This window comes from Siphateles boraxobius, unplaced genomic scaffold (genome assembly GCF_051911475.1).
Source record: "Siphateles boraxobius isolate OS27281-9 unplaced genomic scaffold, OSU_SipBor_1 57, whole genome shotgun sequence".
Lineage (NCBI taxonomy): Eukaryota > Metazoa > Chordata > Actinopteri > Cypriniformes > Leuciscidae > Siphateles > Siphateles boraxobius.
This window is the reverse complement of record NW_027509183.1, coordinates 1,233,899-1,251,881: the sequence shown is the minus strand read 5'-3', so window position 1 is coordinate 1,251,881 and position 17,983 is coordinate 1,233,899. Positions and strand designations below refer to the sequence as shown.

The 17,983-nt window shown below is 39.8% G+C and overlaps 1 protein-coding gene across 2 annotated transcripts in view; it reads right to left on the bottom strand.

The window, feature by feature from the left end:
• Positions 1–17,983, bottom strand: part of LOC143715269 (somatomedin-B and thrombospondin type-1 domain-containing protein) — a 37,289-nt gene continuing 19,306 nt past the window's right edge. The window contains exons 2-5 of one of the 2 annotated variants that reach the window (XM_077206940.1): positions 9,272–9,454; positions 6,979–7,069; positions 1,978–2,136; positions 1–1,048 (exon numbers count right to left, since the gene is read on the bottom strand). In XM_077206940.1, coding sequence (XP_077063055.1) covers positions 943–1,048; positions 1,978–2,136; positions 6,979–7,069; positions 9,272–9,454 — 539 coding nt within the window. In that variant the 3' untranslated portion in view covers positions 1–942. Of the gene's footprint in view, positions 1,049–1,977; positions 2,137–6,978; positions 7,070–9,271; positions 9,458–17,983 lie in introns of both variants that reach the window. The other variant, XM_077206939.1, reaches the window with a different exon arrangement.

Sequence of the window (17,983 nt, the reverse complement as noted above, 5' to 3'; positions counted from 1 at the left end):
TGAGACGTATGACTGTTTAATGTGTGATGGTAAAAACAATAACAAAATCATACAAGAGCATCAATAAAACGCAAGCTGTTGAAATATTACGTAAAGGCGAAAAATACAATGAACTTGCAATCTTGAAAGCATTTATTTGGTGCAATCCTGATGTTATATGTGTGTGTGAGACAGTCACTCTATATTCAAGTCAGAGATGCTGTAATAATAAATAAATTGGAAATTAATTTTAATAAAATAAATTGGATTTTAATGGAAATACAATTTCTGCAAAGAGAAGCAGCAAAGAGAAATGAATTTATACTGTCATTGGCAAATTGTACGTCATCAGATGCGGTTCACAACCACAATTTAGGCCGTTTTGGCTTTTATACCACTTGCAAACACATTATCCCATTTTCAGGAAGAATCAACTGCGGTCTCAAATACAGCTTTCAGACCAAGCAAACAAACTGAACGCTAGTGACTTCGGTCCAAGAGTGTGAAAGGACACTTTCCCGAACTCATGAAAAAGAGCAAAGAAATCCGAGAAACTGAAATACTACCAAATAGAAACATTAATATACATTAGCTTGTCTGTCAGCGACACGTGCATTGAACAAGTTTTGCATTCAAAAACATGCAACCATTACTGCAGGTGCATAATGCACGCACACACACACACACACACACACAATGACAAATGGAAGATACATTCAAACGTATATAAATACAGTACATCAGAATCAGAAGACAGACAAGAAGAGTAGAAAGTGAAAACTATAATATAAGGCATCAGAAACAGAAAAACAGTGTGTTGGTTTGCTGGAGGCACAGATACACAGTAAGGTGACATATACGCTGTGGTGTCATTACTTAACTTCTTGATGGAGAGAACTTGGCTTCAAAAGGCATGAAATTACTCCCTAGTCCCTCAAAATGAGCTTTAAAGGTCGTGTTGGTTCAGACAAAAATCATGGAGTACGACGGACACTGGCAGTCCTCAGTGAAGGACTCTCGAACCCACGACCCAGAGCACCCGGGTGCTGACGCAGCGGCCCAGAAGGTTCTGGTGGAAAATACATTCATGTTAAAGACCTGTTTTTGTGAGCGTGTCTGCGTGTGCAATGTGTACCTTTTAGTTAAGGGTATTCTGTTTATTGAAGTAATAACTTATTTTTATTTAGTTTATTTTTTTTCTACACTGATCTCATTATAAAGTTGTGTGAGGGTGTGTCTAAATGCCCGTTCACACCAAGGACGATTACTATAAAGATAACGATAAAGATATAGTTCTTAAAATCTTTCTCTAGCAGTTCACACCACAACTATAACGATATGAGGAACGATAACGTTGGGATCACTTTCAGGACGATTTTTTTTCCAGCTGTCCAACGATAAAACGCTGACAGCCAATCAGAATCCACTCGAATTTAAAGGGCTCTCGCGCATTAAAATGGCAGAGATTGCGGAGAAGTTAATCGCTGAGGTACAGAAGATCTGGTAAAAATCCTGATTTTGATCAATTCGAAAGTATGAATAAAATTTGTCTTCAAAAGATGACAACTCTCTAATCAGAGTGACGGATTCTCCCAACTCCTCTCATCTTTTAAAGGTTAACTAAACCCTAAAACATATTTTTTTTAGTGAATGATCTGTAAGACTAGGGCTTTATTAATGCTGTTCATTGATTCAAGTGAATTTTTTGATATTTGGGTATAAAGTGTTTTAAATCTCCGACCAGGGGTTGAGTTACCCTTTAAGGACATTTAAGGCCCGCGTGCTTAGAATAAAAAGACCGTTATTGTTTGTTCGTGTGGACGCGAATATAGTTATCGTTCTTGGTATTAACGGGCTTAAGAGTGTGTAGTCATGCCTTCATTTTCTAGGTTTGATAAATGTTTTTATATATGCATGTTTTTAGCTATAACTGTGAAGCAGTTTGGGCAACAACGTTGCTATTAAATGTGCTATATAAATAAATAAAATTAGAAGTACCTGATGTTCCGCTGTCCGTCTCCACGGCAACGGTTATCGGTTGCCATGGCGTCGCTCTGACACTCCACACACACGGCGCGTTCGCGAACCAAACCTGCACTCCACGGTTTGACTTTACACGCAGCGCTCGCCTGCTTCACACGCATCTGCACACAATAACTGCAACCGACACAGAGAGAGAGAGAGGAAATTTAGACAAAAAAACACCATTTGCAAACTAAAACCACATTTCCACTGAAATTATTGCTGTCTGCGTTTCCACCACGGTCTAAAGTACCGTGAAGATTAGGCAAATGAATCCGGTGACGTAGGATTGCGCTTTACTTTACAGTTCCCGCTGGATTTCATCCTCTGAATTTAAGCTTAATAAAGCGATTTCGGATTCAGCGACAGTGTGTGGCGTGAGAGCGGCATGGCTTGTCTGACATAGCAATAGTAACTAAAGGGTCTTTGCGAATGGCTTGAATGGTGGGTTCGTTATTATTCTTAATGAAAAACCCATAAGAGAACTCCATACTGACGCTCGTCTTTTCTGTGGGTTGGGCAGGACTTAACGGATACTGCGTAATTGCGTTAAATATTTTTAACGCTTTAAACTTTCTTTTTTTTTTTTACGGTGTCGCGGTGGGCGTGATGAAACTGGTGTTGCGACTGAACACTGTGTAACACCGACTACCGTAGTAAGCCTACTAGATGGGAGAAATTCCTACACTTTGTCCCTTTAAAATAGCTTGAATGTAATTCTATACCCGTGGTTCTATGGATATGCAAATGAGCCCCGCCTCCACTCACTCACTCACTCAGAGATCCACTCGTTGACGATCACACGTTGATCTGATTGGTTACAAGGTAGTTTGTGACGTCAGAAACACCAGCGATTTCAAACCGTGTTTTTGAGACTGTCTTTGGTTCACTGCAGTTTTAAGGAGAAAATACTCAGCAATGCTGTCGACTTATGAATTTACACATGCTTTGTGTTAAAGCGTATTAAAAACACTACATAGACACATAAACAACATTAAAAGCTGGATTTTCACCACAGGGGACTTTAAAGAATGTGTTTTATTTCCGCTAGGACTCTTCAACACTTTTTGGAATTGTCTCTATGTACACGATAATATTTCCTTTATCTGTGCATGTGTGTTGCAGGCAGTATAAGGTTAAAGGTCGGCCTTCCCACGCTGGATTTAATTAGTTTGATGCGTTTCCTGTGTGGCGTTCTTTCCTCCTCCATGGTCTGCATGTTTTCTCTCTCACGCAAACACACACACACACACACACACACAAACACACACAGACACACACACATCATGCTGAAACTAAACACCTGTGATTAATGAAAGGGTTTGCTCTAGGATTTCCTGTGTGCTGCTTAGAAAGAACCTCAGATAGTCGTTTAATCTCAGTTCATTTGAACCTGCACCTGCTATTTAATTCCTGCTCTCCAATTGAACTCCTCATTATCTTCTCACTGATCGCACGTTGCGTTCATTCTCTTAATGTCCCACAGACAAACACACACTCACACAGATCTGATTTCCTGGCCTCAGCCAGGTGTTACTAAGGTTGTAACAAGGGATATAAAGTGACTTAAAGGGATAGTTGACCCAAAAATGTAAATTCTGTCAGTAATTACTCTCCCTCATGTTGTTCAACCCCGTAAGACCTTCGTTCATCTTCGAGACACGAATTAAGATATTTGTGATTAAATCTGAGAGCTGGATCACTCCTCCATAGGCTTCTAAGGGATTGAAACTTGAAAAGTTATTAAAGACATCGTTAAAATAGTCCAAGTGACTACAGTGGCTCAATCTTAAGTTTATCAAGCGACGAGAATACTTTTTGTGCGCAAAAACAAACAAAAAATAACAACTTTATTTCAACTATTCATGTCCTTCTCTGTGGGCAGTGAGTTCACTAGTGTAACAGCGCACGCTTCTGTGTTGTACATCACACACATGACCAGCGTCGGCCAATAGTGAGCCTACATGTGACGTACAACACAGAAGCGCTGCGCTGTTACACTAGTGAACTCACTCGAGGCCCACAGAGAAGGAAATGAATAGTTGAAATAAAGTCGTTATTTTTGATGGGTTTCCGCAAAACATGAGGGAGAGTAATTACTGACGGAATTTAATTTTTGGGTTAACTATACCTTTAAGAATGGGCTTGTAAAATCATTTAAATTAAATTGTGGATTTAGGATGATGTTCTCAAAAAACAGAACCTGTGAAAAACGTTTTTGTTGCTTTGAGTATTAATATTTTTAGACTTGTTTTAGATTATACATTAGCAAAATTCAACATTAACAGTCTCTCTCTACCATCAGTTACAGGTAATACTGATGACTAGCGCTGTCGCGGTGAAGGAATTTCCCTTGCGGTAATTTTGAGTGGCTCAATAGCGCGATATCCGGTATTATCGCCATTTATTTATTTATTTTGATTTATTTGTTGCTATATAAATGAGTGTTACGATGTGGTCAGCATGCACAAAAACGAGGACATTTTAAGTAACCAATGTAACCGAAACTAAACCGCGTGTCTGCGCATTGAAAGGCTGTAACTCAGCGCATCGTTATGGCAACGGACTGTCTTTGAGTCATTAAACCGTTCATTCAACGAACACGTTCAAAAACGTTGATTCATTAAAAGGTAGATGTAATGAAACAAAGTGTTAATTATTTTTAACTTTGAGCTCCACTTTTCAAGGCTCAGCTGACGCATGCGTCGCATGGCTAACGCTGAAGCGAATGCTTCACTAATAGAGACCGATGCAATTGATTCAATGGGTGACTCGCTGACTTTTTTCCCACGGCTCACTCGCACTGTTGATGGTAAATACCAATAAACGTTAAAAGGGTGATATGACAAATATTTCGCTTTCCTTGGACACGGCAACCTTTTCACAAATATATATGACTTGACCTCAAAGACAGACGCGGGTAATCGCAAGCGTCAGACGATCTCTCATTCACTGTGTGTTTAGGCTTAAGTGCAAATCCACGAAGCTTCTGTACAAATCACTGTGATAAAGTCTTGTTATCATTATTAACTTATTTAACATTCAATACACATGGCACGAAGTTCAAAACAAGAATAGTGTAGCCTTATGAAAAAAGAAAACACGTGAATATCGCGGTTGCTGGTTACTTGCATTCCTCTGCGATTGGCCTGTCAGTAGCGCGGTACTACAATATTGCGGTTATCGTGACAGCCCTACTGATGAAATTATTCTTATCAGATTTTCTGTCCAATCAAATGCTCTCTAGAATCTGAAGCCCCGCCCCCTACACTATAAAACGATACTTAAGCTGCATGTGAAATCGCTCACTTGTTCACACATTTATAAAGAATATAGAAGAATTTGAGATTTGAAAGCCAAGGCAGAAGAAACGATTCCAAGTGAATAACGACTTTTGTTTTGATCCTCACCCAAATACTTAAAATCTAGTGTACAAGTTGTATAGACTACTTTTAAGTAGGGATGCACCGATATGAACATTGTGGCCAATACCGATAATTCTTTATATTTGAAAGCCGATAACCGATATATTTGCCGATAAATAAACCGGACAAAAATTCTTAGCGGAACACTTATATAACACACATATATATATATATATATATATATATATATATATATATATATATATATATCGGCCTATAGCGATATGTTGGCCGATATATTGTGCATCTCCAATTTTAAGGTACTTTTTTTGCCATTTTTGAGATTTACGACCCCAGTGTCCAGTTAGTTTTCATTGTATACACAACTCTGTTCCCTAAGCTGCTAATTATCTAATTATCTAAATGAAGACAGGGTTTTCATATTGGGGTAAACTATCCGATGATAGTCATGATAAAGTCATGATAAAACAGAATTAGTGACAGATCTTTTCTTCCATATTGTGACGCACATCCGTGTCTATTGAATTACAGAATAAAAATATAGGATGGGGTCTTGTTCTATGCATCAGTTGTTGATTGGATGTTGAAATATGGGCGTGGCACTCAGATGAACGTGACCGTCTTTTCACTTGAAGTCATTTTTTTTTAAATAAAATGTATACATGAATGAATAAGTTCTATAACATGCACATAGAAAATAAATGACAGAATTTTAATTTCATGCGACTTTAAGGATTACACATCGACTCATGTATACAAACACAAATATCTTGATGATACCTTTCTAGGGGTGTAACGATACCCTCATATCACGATACGATATTATTGCGATACTCAAAGACATGAGGTAAAAGGTTAACAAAAAAATGTACTGTTGATTAAAATGCTAAATTTGGTATTACATTCTGGGTGTAAATGAAAAGGCTTGGACTTGGTGCTGGAAACCCAAAGCACAGGACAATAAAGACACCAGCATAAAAATATTTGTGATTCTGAAGCTGAAAATACAGAATTATTTTAGATTAATATACTTGTACTCTGTCACTCACTAGATATATTTAAAGTAATATAGGCCACTTTTTACTGGTAACATCAGATATTTGGCATTACCAGGAGCCATAAATATCCCCCCATTGCATTATTATACATTATATTCAACATTATCGTAGTTTAATGTAGTACTGACACTAAAACTCTTAAAACGTAAAAAAAATTCTCGCACATTAATTTTTATTTTGCGTGAACTATACACAATATATTATCACTATCCACGATACATATTGTTTCATTTTTTTATTGCGCTATATTGTAAGTAGTTTTACATTTAGTAATCCAATTATATCCAGACTATCCTTGGATAGTCAAAACACAGATATCCACTACATATCAGGTATGTATTACTTTCAATAATCCAAACAAACGGCAGCAATTTCACGTTGTTCTAGATCTGAGGGTCACTGTAAGTCTAGACAACACTGTTGATGTTTTAAACTCTCTGCACAACCTTCGGTTATAGGAATGTGTTTGAATTATCTGTTAATGTTCTGTTCTTTTTCAAAACACTTTGTATTTGCAGTTCCATCGCTCTCACCTCTTCTTCTCCTCCTTCATAAGCATGTGCGGCCGTCTCCAAGGGTCCTTGAAGTTCCGCTTGAATGAGTCAGGCAGGATTTTGGCCACCTCTAAAGAGGAGGAAGAGATCAAGATAATGAAAGAGAGCAAATTAAACTCCTCCAGAGACGACGCACAGCACCAGATCACAAAACACACACACAGATGTGTATATTGTATAATACATGCAGTTTATATGAGCTTATAATGCTTGAAAGACACATTTTTGGAATATTTGTATGCATTTGTGATTAAAATGGTTAAAATATATAATAATTATGGGAGGGAGGGATATATTTGCCAACTTTAGACTGTGGTGAAACATCTTACTATGAGATCTCAGCTGAAATAACAATAATGCTGAACACATCTGTGCTCAAAGACACAGAGGTAGTAAAATGCATCTGAAGGTGGAATGATTTAGTACTGATATAATGCAATACCGATGTGGGAATTCTCATGCACTGACATTGACTTCAGTTCAATAAACAAATGCACATTTTTCATTCCCTCTTTATCTCACCCTGGATCACACACACATTGACACACTAGTTGTTTCAAAACCTAGTTTGCTGTCTACATAGCATTTTAAGTAGGGGTGCACTGATATGACATTTTTGTCAGATACCGATAACCAATAAATCTTTATATTTGAAAGCCGATAACTGATATACTGGCCGATAAATCTAAATCCAAATTTTTATATAATTTTTGAGAGACTGATTACAAAAACAAAAGTCTCACCATTAAAAGTCATGTCCCAAACACACAATTATAATAATGTTCTCATTATAATTTTATGTAGCCTATATGACAGACTTGTGCTGTGCATGTTGCACTTAACCGTATTTTCCTTTTCAAAGTGATTTAAATCATATTTCAAGCAATTCAAAACCATCATGGTGAACAGTGATCTGAAGTGTTTCAGCTGAGGGAAATATTACATTATTTATCAGCTTTAATATAAATGGCCAAATTTTCGAATCGGTTTGGTTAATAACGATATATATATATATATATATATATATAAACATATATTTGCCGATACCGATATGGTGGCCGATATATCGTATACCTAATTTTAAGTGTGGGATAATGTACATCCAGCCGGTGGTTCTCTCAAAATAACCCCTGACAGGATGATGAGGACCCCGTCTTGATCAGTCTGAAGGGGTTTATTTTAAGAGAATCACCGGCTGGATGTACATTATCCCACTTATTACACGGCTACTTGCCACGTAAGTAAATAATTAGACATGAAATATTGATCCGAGTTGAAATATTTTATTAGGTCTTTAAACGCAAAGCATTCGCTGAGAGAGCAGTTTCAGCGGCAAGTTCAAACTAAACAGACTTTAAGAGATACAGTATACTATCAATTATAACACAGCATTTTGGACATAAATAATTATGGGGATAAAACATATTGATTTCAGATTAAACTATTTTAAAATCGTACCTGTTTGTATCTCATAATCCAACAGTGTAGGTCTACAAAACAATAGTCACAAAATGCCAGCAGCTTCGTTTTTATGAAACGAGAGAGCGAGTCCACGATACTGGATGGCATAATTAAATAACTGTACACAAAATATTGATTCGACTGAATTTTAATATTTTATTAGCTCACGAAACGCAAAACTTCCATGAACAAAAACCATTCCTAGCCGGCGTATAGCGCTGCTGACTTCAGTGACCCGGATGAGCCTGTGTTATCTGTTTTGTTATCTGGGAATAACTTAAAACGCGAATGACAATTCAGAATCAAGTTTTCCACAGAGCCGTGTAATAAGGGGTTATATATGCATGCTCCCAATGCAAAGTTAGGTTTTATAATTCAGCTTTTTATTTAAATATATTCACAAATTATACTTGTTGCAGTTTCCATTCATCACTATAGAAGTTTACCTAACTATTACGACATCCACCTCTCAGAACCCCTGACATGAGGTCCAGTGCAGTTCGGATGTTGCCTTAGAAGTGAGCTAGGCTGAATCCAAAATCGCCCCCTAAACCCTCATTCAGTAGTCCCTACGTCAGTCCACTAATACTGTTCACTTGAAGGAGTGACTGAAAACGAGCAAGGTAATTCGGACAGCCGTTGAGCGTACATCGGTTGTGCACTCGTTATTACAGTGCATTGTGGGATTGAATGAGTGCACTCAATAACGTCCACTATGGTTTCGGACACGACTACTAATGCCTGTCCCCTCAAATAACGGCCTATTTGAGGGTATAGGGGGCGATTTCGTATTCAGCCCGAGTCTTGTTACCTTTAGCTGCACTGCAGGCCTCAGTGTGTGCGAGACAGCCTCTGCGCTGTTTGAGATCGGGACAGGGCGTGCCTCCGTTGCGTGGGGGTGTGGATACCTGTCGGCTTCGCTCTGTAGTTCCCGTCCCACACACGGAGGAACAGGGAGACCAGGGACCCCACTGTCTGACTTCACAGTCTAAAGCTGCTGAGAGGAACAGGAGAGAGAGGAGCAGATTTTTTCTTTAAAACGACCATATCATTTACATGCATTCAGTTATCAGGAGTGAAACGAGGCAATATTAAAGTATACTCTAAGAACTAATGTTTTGGATCAACAAAAAAAAATTGCATATATCTTTTTGAGTTATGACAACTTCTAATGAAATAACCAACATTGTACATTGACATTTTTTGTAGGGGCAAGGGAAAGAGAATTTTACTTGCCCGACGGGACAAACAGCCTGATTAAAACGTCAATAATAACAACAAAAAATAACTAGGGAAACACTAAAAAGCGATCGATAGTGAATAATAATAGGCTGTATAATGTATAACATACCGAGGTTAAGGTTGCGCCTCTCGGGGAGAAATGGAAACAAATGAGAACAGGACACACAAAGAAACTCATTTAACACTTTAAGGTAAAAATTCAAAACGTGGAGGTTTTTATAACAAATGATACAGTTAAGCAAAATCACACTTCCTGAATACCATCATCACCATTGTAGTTAATATTAAGTCACTTCCATTTTAGACCCAAAACATTTACTGTTTTTGTTCTGATTAAGCAGCGAAAATTGTTCCAAACAAAGATCACAGCAGAACCATAGCACTTTTCAAAGCCATGTTTTTGTTTCAGCATTTCGAATTAATCGGTTGAATTAAAGATTCAATGACCCATTTATAAACAACTGCCTTGTTCTTGAATGAATTAGCCGTTTGAATGAATCGTTTGAATGAATGCCACAATGACTCACTTATTAAGACGGACGGTCACTTGCCGCCACCTACTGGTAGTTTAGTTTCATGTTTAAAACTATAATTTTTCCCCAACATTTCTTATTTGTATTTTCAAAAATATATTTAAAACAGTCTCTTAAGAATGATTAATGGAGTTATTCTTTTTCAGCGTAATGCAAATTAATTTGATTGGTAACAGCCCTATAGTGTCATATTATAATTGAATTTATTGATCAAATCAAATTTGAGAATTTAAAATTTAAGATGAATCATATATTTAATAAGATTAGGGGGGGAAATGCCCTTTAAAGGTTAAAAAAAAGTCCTCAGGGTAAATATCAAAAATATGCAGATTTAAATAAGTCAAAGCTGCAATATTTTGAAAGAATATTGCTTCAGAATAAATTATATAAAAATATATATATAAAAATCCTATTTTTTCCGGACAAGACTTTTTTACTCAGGCAAGTGATTGATAATTTTACTTGTCCGAATGACAAACACACGACGAGGCTTAATGATGAGCACTGATAGAGTTAGAAGAACTTAATTTTTTCATAATCATAAACATTTTTTGATCACGGAGCTTGTTTTTTGAAATAATTCAAAAGCCAATGCAAAAATCCTATTGGGTTTTTGTCGAGGGAACCAGTTTGATGATGATAACTTCCAGGTTGGCCTACAAAATTACATCATCACAGCACCACTTTATTCTAGTTTTTTTTTATTCAGTTACAGCAACTTAATTTATTATTTGAACTTAATTTTAAAAAATCAATTAACATAGAAATGTCAGTTTAAATTACACACAATGTTAAGGTGTCAACAGAACAGAATTTCTTTAAATCAATACATTTTTTCTTGCAACCATGCATTTAATGTATACCGGCTCGTGTTAAGAGTTTGTAACCGTATATCCGTGAGCAGCTGTGTGCAGTGACATCACACACAACCTCATACTACACACAAACAGAGAAGAAAGCAAGCGACGTCGAGTCTAGATCTCAGTAACACAGCTGCTCTGTCATGTGGGGTTCAGAGGAACACAAGATCCCCGACCACTTCACAAGTTTGAAAATTATTTCTGTGGCACATCCCCAAAGTCGCTGCAGTGCTTATGGTCCTGTATTGAGGAGAAGGAATAAACATTTAGGTTTAAGGTTCACTCGTTATTACTACTATAACTCTTGAATAAACTAAAGCTCTTAAAGCACATTTTCACCAACAGGAGAAGTTAAATGTCTTGGTTGTCTCTCCATAACTGATGCTGAATTCAGAACCGCATACTACTCTTACTATTCCTGCCATAGAAAGATATGGTAAAAGTAGTAAGAGTAGTAAGCTAGTATGCGGTACCGAATTCAACATGAGAGTCTCCCTAAGGAAATATCACAGATAAAGTGCGTTGGTTTTGTTTGTTTATTCAGAAAGATTGTGTTTTGCGTAATAAAGCTTAAAAAAAAATTTGCACTGTCAAATTGTAAAACTGTAAAACAGATTATTGCAAAAAAAATACTGTCAGTCTTCAACGCTTTAAAATTTTCTGTTTAATTCAATGTGTTACTTGCCATTTCATTTATTGTTCCCATTTTATATTAAGTGGCTTTAAGTACTATGTACTTACATTGAAAAATATGTACAATGTAATTATTGTGTTCTGGTTGTATTGTAAAACACTTTTGCTTCTATTGAGATGTGAGGGTCAGGTGTGTGTTTGTGTGTGTGGTCTGGGTCGGTTTAAGGGTAGGTTAAAGTGTAAGGGTTGGGTCAACTGTGTAATTACAAATGTAATTACATAAATTAATTACAGCTGTAATTACATGCAGGTATTTTCAAAATATAAGTACAATGTAAAAACATGTACACAATAAGCCCATTGTTGTCACGAAAACCACACGGGAAGCAGATAATTCATGAGCAGTAGTTTCTTTAATTAAAGGGCAATCCAAACTCGTTGTCAACATGCAGGGGTCAATCCAAATAAGCCGTCAAAACAATGAACAAAACAGGAACTAGAACAAACACAGACCTGAATTGGTGTGACACAAACTAAGGAATCAATAAAAAATACTAAAACAGACAGGGTATTTATACACACAATCTAACAAGGTGATTGGAAACAGCTGAGTGCAATGAACTGATGAGTGACAGACAGAATGCTGGGAAAGACAGTCATATGTGAAAGACACCGTGAAAACGAGGACCTCTAGTGACAAACATGGGAAATACATACCAGACACTATGACATTACCCCCCCCCCCTCCCCCCTCCCCCCCCTCCTCTACGGAGCGGCTACCAGACGCTCCACGACAGTTACAACACAACACAAGAATTCAGGAGGGAGGTGGAACGGTGGAGGATCGGGGGAGGGATGGTGGGCCAGGTCCATGAAGGGAGACAGTAACAAGGGGTGAGAGCTTAGCCGACGGCCAGGGCGAAACCAAGAATCCATCAACTGGCCAGGCCGGAAAAGACAGTCCATCGGGTGGCCAGGGCGGAGAAGACAGTCCATCGGGCGGCCCGGGCGGAGAAGACCCCTCGGGCAGCCAGGGCGGTGAAGACCGCCAGGGCGGTGAAGACCCCTCGGGCGGCCAGGGCGGTGAAGACCCCTCGGGCGGCCAGGGCGGTGACTCGGGCTCAGGAACAGCAGACAACGGCTCAGGAAAAGCAGACACCGGCTCAGGAACAGCAGACACCGGCTCAGGAACAGCAGACACCGGCTCAGGAACAGCAGACACAGGCTCAGGAACAGCAGACACCGGCTCTGGAACAGGCCTTGACTCCAGCTCTGGAACAGGCCTTGGCTCTGGAACAGGCACTGGCTCTGCCTCCGGCTCTGGAAAAGCAGACACTGGCTCCAGCTCCGGAACAGGCCTTGGCTCTGGAACAGGCACTGGCTCTGGAACAGGCACTGGCTCTGGAAAAGCAGACACTGGCTCCAGCTCTGGAACAGCAGACACTGGCTCCGGCTCTGGAACAGGCACTGGCTCTGCCTCCGGCTCTGGAAAAGCAGACACTGGCTCCAGCTCTGGAACAGGCCTTGGCTCTGGAACAGGCACTGGCTCTGCCTCCGGCTCTGGAAAAGCAGACACTGGCTCCGGCTCTGGAACAGACACTGGCTCCGGCTCTGGAACAGACACTGGCTCCGGCCCTGGAACAGACACTGGCTCTGCCTCCGGCTCTGGAACAGACAATGGCTCTACCTCCGGCTCTGGAACCGGCTCTGGAACGGGCACTGGCTCTGCCTCCGGCTCTGGAACGGGCACTGGCTCTGCCTCCGGCTCTGGAACGGGCACTGGCTCTGCCTCCGGCTCTGGAACGGGCACTGGCTCTGCCTCCGGCTCTGGAACGGGCACTGGCTCTGCCTCCGGCTCTGGAACGGGCACTGGCTCTGCCTCCGGCTCTGGAACGGGCACTGGCTCTGCCTCCGGCTCTGGAACGGGCACTGGCTCTGCCTTCGGCTCTGGAACGGGCACTGGCTCTGCCTCCGGCTCTGGAACGGGCACTGGCTCTGCCTTCGGCTCTGGAACGGGCACTGGCTCTGCCTCTGGCTCTGGAACAGCAGACACTGGCTCCGGATCTGGAATAGGAGACACTGGCTCCGGCTCTGGAGCAGCAGACACGGGCATGTCCAGGATCCGAGCCAGACGCTCCAGATAGTCCAGGTCCATGAAGGCAGACAGAATGTGAACAGTCTCTGACTGGACAGATGGAATGTGAACAGTCTCTGACTGCGAAGACGGAACGTGAACAGTGGAACATGAACAGTCTCTGACTGGGAAGACGGAACGTGAACAGTCTCTGACTGGGCAGACGGAACGTGAACAGTCTCTTACTGGGAAGACGGAACGTGAACAGTCTCTGACTGGGAAGACGGAACGTGAACAGTCTCTTACTGGGCAGACGGAACGTGAACAGTCTCTGACTGGGCAGACGGAACGTGAACAGTCTCTGACTGGGCAGACGGAACGTGAACAGTCTCTGACTGGGCAGACGGAACGTGAACAGTCTCTGACTGGGCAGACGGAACGTGAACAGTCTCTGACTGGGCAGACGGAGCGTGAACAGTCTCTGACTGGGCAGACGGGACGTGAAACATCTCTCTATCACCTCCTCTACGGCGACCTCCACGGGTCCCGCGGAACTTTACCAACCGGGTCCCCTTAAACATCTCCCTTCTCTCCCGCTCGGTGGCTGTGGAAGAGATGTATCAAAAAATACCGCTGGATTGTTTGTGACGGATTCCTTCTGTCACGAAAACCACACGGGAAGCAGATAATCCATGAGCAGTAGTTTCTTTAATAAAAGGGCAATCCAAACTCGTTGTCAACATGCAGGGGTCAATCCAAAAAAAGCTGTCAAAACAATAAACAAAACAGGAACTAGAACAAACACAGACCTGAAGTGGTGTGACACAAACTAAGGAATCCGTAACAAATACTAAAACAGACAAGGTATTTATACACACAATCTAACAAGGTGATTGGAAACAGCTGAGTGCAATGAACTGATGAGTGACAGACAGAATGCTGGGAAATGAAGTCAAGTGTGAAAGACACCGTGAAAACGAGAACCTCTAATGACAAACAAGGGAAACACAACCAGACACTGTGACAATAGTATCAAATTATTAATTTCAACTACATGGTACTTAAAGCCACTTAATATAAAGTGGGACCCATTTATTTGTGAAATGTTCTAGCAGCTTCTGAGTGAAAATTGTTTCCTACAGTGTACCATTAATCCAGCTAAAATAAGACGCTAATGGAGTGCTGTGATTAGACTGAATAATACATTCAACACTGGATACTATATGTTCGCAAAAAGCCGTTTTAGAGCAAGTCTTTAGGATTCACTCTGTATAACATATGCTCATGTTATCCACCAGAACATGCCAACCACACGAAAACACATGCAATCTGTATGTGCACAATGCACGCTTCACTCACACACATGTACAGCACACACACACGCACACACACTGTTCTCACAAATGTAGAGCACATGCAGAGTGCAGCTGTAAACCACATAAAAATACTGAAGTACAAAATACTGCACTAATATTACATAAAACAAAAACACACATCAGTAAACACTCAAGGAGCAAATAAAATCCAAAACTTAATTCTAATAAAATTAATTTGTTTTTTTGATCTGGACTGATGTGCATTCTAGATTCTTAAAAACTCTGTAAATCTATTTTTTATTGCTGTTTTGCAGACCTGTTTGACCCTCAAAGCAGTAAATTCTGGGTGTTTCACTACTGGTGTATAAATGGATTTTAAAAAAAACAGAGTTTCATAACAGAACTCTCCCAGCCCTACAGACTTATAAACCATATAATATTGATTGATTGATTGAAGTTTATTACGAGCAAATATATATATATATATATATATATATATATACTAACACAATATACATAGAAAAAAATAGAACAGTTTACCTCCCATATATACATATACATAACAAATAATAACTATACACATACATATATACTGTATTATAGTATCAATTTTATATCACTTGTTCCTGCTCGGTTTTTGTTGACTTAGAATAAAACAATTGAAAGTTTTTCAAAAGATCCCCTGGGGTCAATGTGTCAGCGTGACAGAAGTTTGATACTGTCCTCCTGTGAGAACAAGAGCTGGCATTTTTCCTCCTCCCGAGTGCCTCATCTTCTTAATCTCCTCACGTAAATGATTCGATTTCGATGCCTTACGTTTCTTACCCACCGCAGAAACTGATTGGTAGAGCGGATGTATCGCATTCTGCAGAAAAGGGAGACTGGCGTTTGTTGCGGTTTGGAAAGAAAGGGAGAAAACATGACAGAATAACACGCCGGATATCGCATTTTACTTAAAATTAAACATTGACTTTTCGATACCGACCAGATACAATTCTGATTTTTGCAGTAACTCAATTTTTTTTTAAATGGCGTTTATCGCGTTTTGGAACCAAACTCTTCATTTGTAACCAAACACGCTCGGTTCCTATTGACTGCCATTACATTTTTGTCCATATAATGAAAGTCAATGGGAACCGAAGCTCTTTGGTTACAAATATTCTTCCAAATTTCTTCTTTTATGTTACCCAAAAGAAAGAAAATCATACAGGTTTTGAATGTTTTGGTGTGAGGGAGTGGAGGCGGGGCTAGTTTGCATATTCATAGAACCGCATACTAAATGAGGCAAGGGTGTAGAGTTACATTCAAGCTTTTTTAAAACATTTAAATATGTAATTTTAGTTAAAATTTTAGTTTTAAGGGATAAAATTATTGACTGCAGGGGGACTTCATCTGTATAATTTTATGGATCTGATATTTTAGTTCTCCAGACCTATTCTATGGTCATTATTTAGCATTGTCGTTTAATATTTTTAAAGTGGCCATTATTGTGTTGATTTACTTGCTAAATCTAGATGGGACATTTAACTTTTTTTACAGAGGAAAGTAAATCTACCGTTACAGGTTTGATACACGAATCCCTCGTTGGGGAGTCACTGCTTTATTTCATTCATGTCGTTCTGACCTCACGGTTGGTTCGTTCTCATTCTTCTGTTCTTCCGCACCAGAGTGACACATCTCAACACAATGAAAGCAAACACACTCACAAACACACACCTCCATACAAAGGCCCTGTCAAATTCCCCACATTCCCCTGCATTAGTTCTGCAGATATGCCTCGTACCCTGTTCCCAGAAGCCTCCCCTCGCTCTGATGGTGATCCTAAGGGCCGACAGATTTTAATTTACATTTTACATTTAGGCCTACATTTATGCATTTGGAAGACGCTTTTATCCAAAGCTACTTACATAATTGTTATCAGTTCTTGCTTTCCCTGGGAATCGAACCCATGACCTTGGCATTGTAAGTTACGGGAAAGCTTAATCTCGCTCACACTCTCTGGGGTCACCAAAGGTCACGAGTGTCCTGATCAGGTGATGCGCTTACCTACGATTCTTTAAAGGGTAAGCTCTGTGTTTTACAATTAAAGCCCTGTTTTAAGATCGTTTCTAATGAAATCGAACGGTTAAGATTCAAATTTGGACACATGCTGGACACAATTTTAGGTTTAGGTCATGGACAATACAAGTCAATGGAGTTGGACAAAAACTACGATAAAACCTGTTAGAAAGCATCTTTTGCAGCGATTTTTGTGTGAGCATATCAGTGAACACCCCAGACCACTCTGTGAGTGTCACGTCTTTGTAAACTAAAGTTTAATGCGTTTTATGAATGACTCTTTCAACACACCTATGAAACCATTGTATAGGTGGGGGGGTGCTAACACAGAAACCTAAAATTCTCGGGACAGTAGCATGTGTCCAAATTTCAATCTTAACTGTTCGATTTCATCAGAAACGATCTTAAAATAGGGCTTTAATTGTAAAACACCGAACTTACCCTTTAATATGAATATGTAAATCATGAATCAAAAATGAATGCTTAGGCCGTGTGTCCACCAAAGCGTTTTTAGCCGGCTGAAAACGCTAGACGCTCTGCTGAAAACGCCTAGCTGTGGGCGCTCGAGAGGGTTTTGGCAGCGCTGCGTTTTTTCAGTTGAGACGATTCGTTGCTATGATACAGAATATCCGCAGCACAGTTTACTTGTAACTGATTTCGTAGATAATTTGTTTCGTACTTAAAATTTATTTTTCATTCATTGTGTTCGGTTAGCTCTGCTGGTTGACGTCGTTGTACAGAAAGAATGTTGTGACAGTTGGTCGGTGTGGTTTTTGTCCCGCCCCTCCTCCACTGTGATTGGACGGC